Consider the following 12,065-nt stretch of genomic DNA (forward strand, 5'->3'; position numbering starts at 1 on the left):
TGCTGGAAGTGGCGCTTGATGTTTGCTCATTGTCTTCATGGTGTCGGTGCACCGAGCTACGAGTCTTGTGAGATTTCTTTGCTCTCCGGTCTGCAGCGAATAGTTTTCGCCTGTGCAGTTTCGGTGATTGCATTAAACTCTCGCGTCCCTTTGTACTGTTCCACGATGAAGAAGATAATTGCAGGAGCTTCAGTTTCGAATCCCTTCCTCTGTCTAGAAGCAAATAGACTTTATCTTCAGCTGCAAATCAATTTGCTAATCTTTCATCTGCATAAATATTTAATGCATGCAGCATAGATATGGCCACCTTCATCTTTCTCCCTCACACCAAGCTATTTGCTCGTGAGGGTGCGTGCAATATTTTAGCTACGTCCAATTTTCCCAGTGGGTGCCCCCGCTCTCATTCCCCTCATTAGCCTTTCCTTCTATGCATCTTCACAAATGCCCAATACACTATTCAAACAAGTCGACTTGCAGCGAATGTGAATGAAAGCTGCTAAGAATATGAACTCGGACTTTTATCCTACCTTTCAGTTCTCTGCAGGATCTCATTCCCTTTCTTCCACAGGCTAATTGCTGGGGGCGAGGCCTGAGGCTTGCATTCAAGAGTGACTTCGCTGCCTGAGCGAGCTTTTAGCAAGGCCCTTAACGGACTTTTGGAGAAACTAGGAGGAGACGCTGTGTGAAGGAAAGTAGAGGAAACAGATAAAAAAAAAAAAATACAGGCAAAGATTTGCAGTTCAGTTGTGCAACCGGTTCTGCTTCAGCATTCCTAGAGAGCAGCATGAAGTCGGTTCCAGCCTTCCACATCTTGTCTCCACCCAGCAGCCATCGTCTAAACCTCTCGCCGTATTTTGTTAGCCATCATTAGGACCTTAAAGTGTCATCACATGCATCAAGAGAGAATTGAATTTCTCATCGAGCCAGTCAGTTGGAAGTCATCAAAGCTTTGCAATAAATCAATACCCTGTCTGCATGAGAAAGCATGCACGATGTCACAAAGCAATGTGTTTGCATCTAAAATCAATAGATGAAACGACAGACAGTAAAATGAGACACTATCAGATTCATATTTTGGCTGCCAGAGCCCGCATTGACATCAAATGAGTGTGTAGACTGATTGCTGAGGAACATTATAGCTGGCTGCTGGTTTTTATCTTAGGAGATGATCAAACGCACAGACAGATAAGCAGGATAAAAGCAAAAGGACGGAGAGAATCTTACCTAACACCATCAGTTGGGCACTGGAATAAATGCTGCCATGTTTGTTTTCAGCCACACACTGATACATCCCAGAATCTGACAGGTTCAGCACAGCTATAGAAAGGGCTCCGTTTTCGATTTGTACCCGGCCCTGCGAACAAAACAGACACAGTTCTGCATATCCATTGCAAGACCGGGCGATTATGTCCAAAGGCACAGTAGCAATTACTGGTGCACCAGAACGGGAGGAGCAGGAGAGTAGAAAGAGAAAAATATATATATAAGAAAGCCTCAAGCATTGTGTCATTTCACGTATGTTCGGCTCGGAATAGATGAGGAGGCAGCGGTGAAAACGGCTAACCTGCGTCTCAGATACACAGGAGAAGCAATGCACCGCCAGTATATTTAAAATGTCATTTATTTTCTGTGGTTGTTCAGTTGGAAAAAAGCTGTCACGACAGCTCAGATGATGACTTTGGAGTTTGAACCCAATAAAACTAGTCGGAGATTGTCGCACGCTGTGAGTGCTCTGCATGACTCTTGTGTGCGCGCTTTGGTTTTCGGTCTCTCTTGTGCTTCCTCCTGATACTGTCCTTCCTTGTCCCGGAGCGGCTGGTTGAGCGCAGCTGTTCCCAGTGTGGTCCTGGGACCACTTCGCGCACACTTCCCAGGAACGTTACAGTCAAAAATAAGACCACAGAGAAGAAGAAAGTTGACTGGCTTGTGCTTTTTCCTCCCTTTTAGTTTCTGCAGAACACTCGTGGTAAGGAAATGAGATGTGCTGCAGGGTGAACAATGTATTTGTGGCTATTCCCCAGCTATAGGGCAGCCAAATTATATTTTATGTAGAAACATACAGTGATGGTGTACAGTATGTAGACACTGATTGAGGTATCCAGTCCAAAGGTAAAGGATAACCAGGGTCTAGGGGATGCACAAGTACACAGGAAGAACACACACACCGACAATGTGCTCTAATCAACCAGACCACACCCGTGACGAACAGGAGCCTTTTTATGAAACAACTTAATAAATAAATAAATCATCCTCAGAGCTGAAGGTCACCTCTTTCCATTCCACTTTCTGCCGCTGCTCAAAGCAAGGCCATGCAAACAAATGAATGCATGTTCATATATTGTGAATATTTATGAGCAGGAGAAGTAAATGCAAAGGCCCGTGGATCAGTCGTTATCCAGATTATAATATCCAGTTACTCGTTTGATATGGTTAACATTAGGCCACAAATGACATCTTTTTGTGTGCATCCTTTGAGGTGAAGTACAGACAATTTTTTGTCCGTTTTGCCCAGATTTGCACCAGATGCGTCTGCAGCTCGTACTTCAGTGGAGTCCATGCGGGTGAATAACTGACGTGACGTCACGTGTAGCATTGATACAGCTAAGGAGGCTAAGCTAATTAAAAATTCAGTGGCACCGAAATGAAGCACTGAAATCTGTGTTGCTTTTTGTCCTGGTTACTACTGGCACCATTATGGTAGAGAGTTTCGGTACACATCCCTAGCTATGAGAGCACTGCTACAACTACTGTGCCTGATCTATGGAGGAAGGTCTCACGGTTTGGGTTTGCATAAAGGCTAAAAAAAATGAAGGGGGGGGGACAAAAAAAAAGCAGTAAACATTACATTCGTATTATCCACTAAACCCAAAATCTAAAAAATAACGATGTCTTGTCTGAACACAACTTCCTCTGGTCTCCACTTGTAGCCTGGCAACCTCAGTGTGATGCTCTTTTTCTCACATTTTCCTTCATCCCGTCTTTTGATGAAGGCACACAGCACTGGTTTTCCTTTTAACTTGCCTGCCATTACCACAATGAAATGAAGTTTCCTACCTCAGCTATCACCTGCTCCCCGTTCTTCAGCCAGCTGTAGGATGGCTTAGGCTTCCCGTTGGCCTTGCACTCCCAGAAGAGGTTCTCCTCTATGGACAGAGCCGTGTCCGACATTGTCTGCAGCCACTGAGGTTTAGCTTGGAATGAATGAAAGGATTACCTATTCAAACATGTCTTTTAATTACAGGAGCACTGGATTAGTAGCCATAAAAGCAGGAGTTTAAATCAAAGCTTAAACTCTACAAGTGGATCGTCAGCACGGTGATAAATGCACGCTGGTAAACACATCTGACTGGAAATTGATCTGAAGCCTCGAAAACAATATTCATTTTTCTTCTACCCCGTTTCCCCAGGATGCACGGTTTAATCTGAAATCTGTTGGCGACATTACGCCCCATATGTTGTGGACAAAGAGATTTTCTGTCAAACAAATGGGATTCTAGCTGCTGGTCACCTGCACGTTTCCTGTACAAATGTGGGTATCTGTTACACTCATGCCTGCGTCTCTTCCCTTGCCTTCACTGTCACTCAGTCTGAAATGGATCACTTACCGTGGAATGAAACGCGACCCCGCGCAGCATTTTTGCCTCGCCGATTCTCCGCCATGCACTCGTACGTCCCGGCGTCTTCCTGCTGGAAATTAGGGATTTCAAGGACGGCGTTTGAATTCTTCATTTTGACTTTGCTGGGGAACGGGACGCCGCTGGTTCTCCTCCAGCTTATTTCTGGGACCGGGCTGCAAGAGAGGAACACAAAAAGTTGCCAGGATTTCTACTGTCAGTCGCCGTGATCAAAGTGAGCACGGAAGGAAAGCAGCTGAAGCAAAGGCCTTGTGAGTTATTGATCCCCTACGAATAAAGCTGCGATTGTTCAGATTTCAGATGCTCTTAAGAGAACTTTGATTCCTGCTTCCCTGTCTTGTCGTAGTGTCGTCCCCGCTCTCCTATGGATTGATGAATCTAAGAATGAGTAATGTCACGCCTGCTCATTCTTAAATCATCTTGAGTAGCACTGATGCATGCATGAATGAGCTTACAGCTTATGTCACATACACACACATACAATGAGGCTGACTTACTTTCCCAAAGCGAAGCATTCCAATTCCACCACAGATTCTTTTGCAGCTGGGACGGAATCAGGAAAATGAACTTCTATTTTGGGTTCATATTCACCCATGACTCCTGCAAAAAGAGGAGACAATAGATAACAAGCGTTTTACATCAATAATTAACAGCCGATGTTGCACTCGATCAGAGCGAGAGCAGCAACACGGTGGGACTGCTAAGGCCAAAAAAAAAAAAAAAAAGTCTTAACGCGTACGGTGCAAAAGTGACCACTGAAGGGCTTGTAAAGAGCAGAAAGAAATCAGAGGTTGGTTATAAAAGATTCAGGGAACACATCAGGGGAAAGGACTTGCTTGGCAGAGATTTATCACATTTGGCAATGTGACTTCATTTATGACTTCATTTATATTCACATCACTAGGACGGGTCACAGACTCCTTTGCAGAGATAGTAGTGGGCCTATTTACTATGACCAATTACAACCCCACGGTCTGGATGCAGTCACGGTGCAGGGATAAGAGTGTGGAAAACATGCAGAATGTAGCCAAAAAAAACCAACAAAAAACTGACAATTCATCAGGTGTACTAGTGAAAACAAATGCATTCTAATAGAGGGTATGTATTGATGAAGTTAGCGCCCGGGGCCACGCCCCCTGAGTGGCAAAAACATGCTGAAATGTATCAGTAAATACAGAGAGACCAGGAAAAATGTGGATTATCAGATCAAATTAAGGACAATTGGACTCAGCAATGATCCAAATGAACTTATATGGATTTGGAAAAATGGATTAGCCTCAGTTTTCGTTAGTTTAAGTTAGTTTTAGGTCATTTCAGTTATGATAATGTAGCTAAATAAATATGCCTAAAAAGATTCTCTTTTCTTTGGCAGATATCTGTAAAAATATATCTGCTTTTCAAATCTGTTTGTACAACAGCTCTTCACCTTTTTTTTTTTTAATTAATTTTAAAATTTAGACGCTATTAAAGTCTATGATTCAAACTAATGCTGCTAATCTCCATGATCAACTGTCACTTTTTGCCGCTCAGTGGCCGTAACCATGGAGACTTTGCCTGCTGTGACGTCACGTACACAGCCTCCATCTAAGGATCCTGCACTAAATCCCTCTACATGGCTGTTCTACCCCAGTTTGAGATGATTCTTTTTACTTTTTTTATTGTTTAATAGTTTTATGATTTAAATTTAGTTTCTAACTGGTGTTTTATCTGCTCTCGTGTCTGTGTTCAGTTAAAAATGAAGATCAATCGATTGATTATGATGTTCGTATAATTCAAGCGATGATCATTTTTGGAAGATGCGATTTGTGGTGCTGTTAAACTGTGTGGAGTTGAGCACAAAAGTGTTTCTATTATTAATCCTAATCCTAAAATGGGGTTGTCAAAATAATCGAGACAAATGCTGGTAGAATCCGATACAATTCAAGCTACAAACCCCAGCCTCCAAAAGGAAACATTTTCAAACAGCACGAATCAACAGTCCTCTGAGTTATTTTAACCAGATGCTGAACACTCTAACTCCCATGAAGTTAAGTGCAGGACTGCTAGAATTGTTTTCACTAGTGAGTGTACACCCTGCAGTCAGAGTCGATCTGTGACATTTTGACAGTAATGCTGCCTAGAATCGGCTCACGAAAGCTTTTTGTGAGACACTTGGAACAAAACAACCGATGTTTTGGTTGGTTTCGTCAGCAACCCGTTCATTAATAGTCACGGCTTGCAAAGTCTACAAATTATAATAAATCACTTTACAAATTTGCTCCAGCTGGAGGAGTTTAAACACCATCCCAAGAGATTTCCTCACAATCTGATAACGCCCAAGTTTATCTTAAGATCCAGCTCCTACTCCGGGGCTGAAGTGTGATCGGTGAAATGCTGCTCAGCTGAAAGAGAAACACTTCCTCTCACGAGTGATTTAATTTAAAGTGGCAATTTCACAGATTTTCATTCAAATAAATAAAAATCTGGTGAGTCACTGTCACACAAATTTTGACCGGGCCCACTGATGAAAATATTGTGATATTTACGTATTTTGTTGTTGTAAACTAAGCATCTGGGGTGACGTTCCCGGGATGAAAGAAAAATGCTGATGTCTGAACAGATGTGAACACTGAACTAACACTAGACGATAGCTGCTAATGAAAGCCAAGCGGCAACCTCCAGGTCTCAGCGATTAAGCCCATGTGGAAGTGCAAAAAAAACTGCAGTTCACTGAGTGGCCACTTGAAGCTCCAAAAGGGAGCAAATCCCCATAGACCCCCATGTTAAAAAGCTCAACTTTACAGCATTACTAAACACGTTTACAGTTACAAAAAACAGTGACAGGTGTTAGCATGTGCTAACAGGTAGCAGAGAGTTGACTGGGCAGGTCTCCACGTCCGACACGTCCATATTTGAAATATGTGAAAGTGGGCGGAGTAATGCTTCAGGCTTCATTTTCAAGGTTCAGAATCCAATGGGTGACGTCATGATGGGTTTGTCCATAGTATATACAGTCAATAATGAAAATGGAGCATCTCCTACAGATGCAGCTTCACATTAGAAGCATTTAGTTGATCTTTACTATAAGTGGTAACAAACATTGCGGTGTTTTGTCAGTGATTGATTATTAAAAATGTACCTGCAATAGCAGACATATAATATTTCAGGGTGCAGTAAAAACGAGGAGCAGCCACCATGAGCTGTTAGATGAAGGGCTGCAAGCAACAGGCTTCATACTTAAAACTTTTCAGTGTGATCTGCTGTTTACAGACTCACTTTGTATCCAGCATAAAAATCTGATCACAGTTACTCTCAGAATGATGCCCGACGTCTTCATTAAAAATTAAAACAGCTTGTTTTGGTGCCTTTGGATTTCGATAACCTGTAGCGTCAGTAACTCCACATGTCTACTAATGGACCGCTTGGCACTTTAAACTATAAACAAGTGAAATGCCAAGCGGCCACAGCAAAAACCAATTAACTACAACTATAACTATCATTCCTTCTTTGAGTTCATCAGAAATTAAAGAAAGGAATCTTGGTTATTATCAAGTGTTGTCACAGTGGCTTTAGGTGTAATCACATTTTATCCTTAAATGCAATGGTGCGATTAAGTTGAAGAAACCATATTTGATGAGGACAAGGTAAAGCCAACAACACCACAGAAGAATAATAATGTAATTTAAAGTAGTCACCATCACTCCTAAGGACCAGCGGTGTTGGAGAGCTGAGAACCCGCTCCTTTGTGACTGTGTTGTTGACCTCGCACGTGTAGTTACCGACGTCCGAAGGCTCGACTTTGGCGATGTACAGACTGCCCGTCTCTTGAGAGATGAACCTGCGACTGTCTTGTTGCACAAAGTGCGGGTACTCGTTGAAGATCCAGGCAAACGTCAGCTCTGCAACGGACATAAAAACAATGAAACTCAGTGCAGCGGCGGCAGCAGCCCACCGTCACAGCTCATATGATTCCACACGTATCAGATACACCGGGCCCTGTGTGGCTGGAGCGGCTGAATCAAAGGGAATCTGCTGTGGCCTTAAAATGTTCGCATATCAAGTCATTTTCCTCCCCTTATCTCGGTTTCCTTGGAAGGAGATACCAGACATGGTGGATGTAATAGCTATCAGTGCAGAAAAATTGGCAGACCTAAGGAAAGGGAGCGCAACAAAATGGATTACAGCGCGTCAGCCGCCCTCCCCTGACACATGCCCTCCATTCCCCGGGTCCCTTAGCGCCTTAGTTCCTGGGTGGCACGAACGAATGAACGGATGGATTGAGGGATAGGCGGTTTGACATACGGAAGTAAGAATATGTTGTCATGCCCATTCACAAGCGGCAAGTCTACCATAAGAAAGGAAAGAGCTGCCATGATGAATTACTGTGTCATTTCCGAGAAGCGCACACTGCACAGATTTCCAAGAGAGAGGAGATGCTCTGTGTAATCTACCACTTCGGAGGTGAAGGGCTCAGAGTCGAAAGGTGTATGCAATGACTGTCAATCATACCCTACGTCCCCCAAGGGAGCGAGCCACTCAGCTTTGGATGGGATCGAGCGTCCGAGCTGGGTGCAGCGATGCAGATACAAAGCTCCATCTGATTAGGCAAGCAGGAGCCACGTAGTTCAGAGTCAGCATAACCTCCATCTGAACTATGTGGCCGTAATGAGCGGTGATAGAATTTTGCCGTGCAATATTTTGTCAAGTGAGCACTGAAGACTGAACAAAAGGACTATTATGCAACAGAGAAAAGTGCCAGAAAAGCCCTTTGAGTAGGCAAATCTCAAAAGTAGCACATACACTAAGTCAGCCTACAACAATAGCTTGTGACAGTATCGTATTTAATTTTTCATACGTGGGTGATAATGCAGAAAGAGCTGCTTTGCAGGAACTCAAAGCAGAATGTAAACCAGAAGAAATTCGCTGAGAATGTGAAAGTTATGTGATGCTTTTAAAATTCAATAGAGAAGAGAAACAAACAGCGGGGGGCTGGTGGTTGGGGGGAGTGACAGGGCAAGGAGGGAATAAAAGGGACGCTACCCCCCCACGCACTGCTGGACTTTCATTCACTTCTGAAAATGCTGGAACACACAATAGTGCTACGGTTCCAGCAGCCGACGGCGTACAGGCCTATGTCAGAGAGGAAAGCTGTCAAACTGTATTTCACACACAGTACTCCGGCCCATTATCCCAAAGACCAGCTGCACAATGCGCTGTGCTACAAACAGTTCGCTTGAGAGGGAGATTGGTTGTTCAAATGTGATGGTGACAAGCTAGGCAGCAGCCATTGTGCATGTTCTCAGTTTTCCTGAAAACATACAAAGAGCGGCGGAGCTCATCAGCCAGCATCTTTATCTTCTATCTTTATGTATAACCTCTTAGTTAGAGATGAGCGTTTTAGCATTTACTAGATAGTCCACATGGTTAGCGCTCATGGACACATACCAAATTGCCCTTCAGCCAGACGCTAAACAAAATGAGGGCAAATTTATGCAGTTATAGCTGAATAAGTTCAAAATCAAAGTATATTTAAGGAGCTACATAAATAAAATGTTCAGTTTCTATCAGGCTGCAAACAGACCTACTGTACTTTCAATGTACCTATGGCGCACATGTGACATGCAACCATAAATCAAAGGCTTAAACCTACAACGACCACTTTGAATAAAACTGGAAACTAGAAACAGCTAGCATATCCCTGTATGAAGTAGTGGAGCTCAACAGCCAGCATCTTTATCTTCTATCTTTATGTATAACCTCTTAGTTAGATATTAGAGGTTTAGCCTTTACTAGATAGTTCACATGGTTAGCGCTTCCATCCCTGGCTAATGGACACATACCAAATGGTCCTTGAGAAAGACGCTTAACAAAATGAGGACAAATATATGCAGAAATCATATCATATCATATCATTTAAGGTGAGCCATAAATATAATGTTTGGTTTGCTACCATAAATCGGGCTTAAGCCTACAATGATCACTTTGAATGAAACTGGAAACAGCTAGCATAGCCCTGTATGAAGCGACGGAGCTCATAAGCCAGCATCTTTATCTTCTATCTTTATGTATAACCTCTTAGTTAGAGATTACAGTTTTACCATTACCATACCAAATTGTCCTTGAGCAAAACACGAAACAAATTCAGGACAAATTTAGGGAGAAATACCTGAATGAGTTCAAAATCAAAGTGTGTTTAATGTGAGCCATAAATATAACGTTCAGTTTCTACCAGGCTGCTAACAGACCTGCCGTACTTTCGGTGTACCTATGGCATACCTAGGCGCACATGTGACATGCAACCATAAATCAGGCTTTAAACTACTCTTTGAATAAAACTGGCTAGCATAGCCCTGTGTGAAGCTAATAAAATCCACATCCCCAGTCCTCCTTAAGCTCAATAATTAATAATTAACAAGCCATATCCAAACACCTGAAGTGTAAAAACGACAAGCTGTAGTTTTATGGGACTCATGATTCCAGCACATAAGCCCCTTTTACAACCACACCTTTCTTCTACGGAATAACTAGACCGCGCTAACAAGCTTTAAAGGTGCCGTTTTGCTAATATTGTCACCTTTTGAGTGCATCAAGCTAACCACGGTTTCCCTGTTTTCAGACCTCGTGCTAAACCGAGCATCTGCTCGCACAGCCAAGGAGACCTAGCAGAAAGCATATTTCTTTAAGCCTAATTTGAGAAACATACTCCTTTAATTAGTCATATTCTGAATAAACAACATTAGAGGAGGATGATTAAAGAGCGTTTATACGTGCACAAACAAGGATTACGTTTGAGGTAATCCTTTATCAGAGGTGTGAAATGAGTGAAAGTAATTCCTTTGAGTCACATTTGAAGAAGAAGCAACATAAGGCAAACTTACCTCCAGAATGCGGAGGCGGTCCACATAACAGAACCACTCCTTGTCCCTCCCGCACGTTGACAGCACTCCTCACCGCTTGGCTCTTGAAGTTATCAAGATCTAATGAGTGAAATGAGATCGAGACCGAGTTAGACTTCTGCTCAGCGAAGCAAAGCGCAGAAGTGAGCGCAGGGCAGACGAAAAGTGGGTTTTAACACGGGTTTCTTTGAGAGCGATCGTTCTGAAAATGGGGGCCGTAAGTTTTCGCAAACTCGCTCACAGATTCACAGAGGCATATGTTTGATGTGAGATTTTCGAGCACTGGGACTTTAATAAGGCATCACTGATTGCCCTGGGACGCCTCCTGACAGCCTCACACTCTTTCAAAGGCATCTGATGAAATAGACGACGGACCTGAGTCGGTGGCGTTCGCCCCGAAACGCTAAACTTTGACGCGAGGAAGAGATTAGGCCAAAAACAGGACAAAATGAGGAGGCGAGGGGAGAGGAAGGAAACGCCGTCCGTGGACTGAGCAAACACGGGGAAGCGTTGCATGACAAATGACAGTTTGCAGCGCCAGCAGCAATAAGTAACATCATTATTAAATGTGGTGTAATCTTGCACTTAAAAGCATTAGCTTCCGCATCAATACTCTCAGCACAATCTATCCCGCTGCAAATGAATGAGCAGTTGCTGGCAGACAAAACCTAAACCTGGGGGATGATAAACCACCGATGGCTTTATGACTGATGGAGGTAGGCTGCCGCAGTCCGCTCTGTACTCCGTCTGCACCCTCTGGCTAACCGCCTGGAGTAAGCCTTCCAAACACAAACAAAAGAAAGTCAGTGTGACCGATAAGGGAAATTAGGAGAAGGAAGATTATGGAGAGAAGTGGGACAGAGTGTTGGTAAGATTAATGAGCAGCTCTCTGATGACCGCAGTGGAATCAAACAGAGCCAAGTCACGGCAGGACACCGAGGAGGCCGCAGGAGGAGATGGCTGACTTGAAATGCAGACGGGGGCAAGGTCCCTCTGATCTCACCAGGCTGTCTTAGTAAATACAGAGTCCACCTCCGGACGACGTTTATGATTCCGAGGAGCGGTTCTGGCGTGAGACTCGTATACACGGCGTATGGGAAAAGCCAGGCATCTGATAATTATAACAGCAACGCCTCTAGAATCAGTGGGAGGTGAATCCGAGAGCTACCGGTAATTACTTAGTGGATGAGGAAAGATCGGCTCCTTCACCCAGATCGTGCAAAGTTGTGCAAAGAGGGTTAAGGAGTCAGCTGGAGGGGATGCACTTCTCTCTTCCTGGGCCTCTGAGCAGAAGAATAATGGGCTTCACTGGACTGAGCTGACCACACACTGTAACTCAGAGAGCTAGAGGCCAAACTCACTGTTGCTGCAGTGATTCCTTTGCAAGCAGAATCAGTCTCTGCCATACAAGAGTGGCCCGGCCTAGAGATTACAAAGAGCGACAGCAGCTCGAAGATGATTGGTCTGGGCAACGGCGCCACCGTGGAGGCAGTCCTCATTATATATGGACTTCCTGAGCAAAGGTCCTTTTTCCTGCTCTAAATGCACCACGGCG

The 12,065-nt window shown here is 43.8% G+C and overlaps 1 protein-coding gene across 1 annotated transcript in view; it reads right to left on the bottom strand.

Annotated features, from left to right (window-relative positions):
• cntn3b (contactin 3b) overlaps positions 1-12,065 on the bottom strand; it is a 58,440-nt gene that overhangs the window by 20,179 nt on the left and 26,196 nt on the right. Inside the window, exons 5-11 of the mRNA XM_047584257.1 lie at positions 10,493-10,591; positions 7,310-7,513; positions 4,133-4,235; positions 3,606-3,790; positions 3,055-3,191; positions 1,225-1,354; positions 528-678 (exon numbers count right to left, since the gene is read on the bottom strand). Coding sequence (XP_047440213.1) covers positions 528-678; positions 1,225-1,354; positions 3,055-3,191; positions 3,606-3,790; positions 4,133-4,235; positions 7,310-7,513; positions 10,493-10,591 — 1,009 coding nt within the window. The remainder of the gene's footprint in view (positions 1-527; positions 679-1,224; positions 1,355-3,054; positions 3,192-3,605; positions 3,791-4,132; positions 4,236-7,309; positions 7,514-10,492; positions 10,592-12,065) is intronic.

The sequence above is a fragment of the Mugil cephalus genome, chromosome 4 (assembly GCF_022458985.1).
Source record: "Mugil cephalus isolate CIBA_MC_2020 chromosome 4, CIBA_Mcephalus_1.1, whole genome shotgun sequence".
NCBI classification, from domain to species: Eukaryota; Metazoa; Chordata; class Actinopteri; order Mugiliformes; family Mugilidae; genus Mugil; species Mugil cephalus.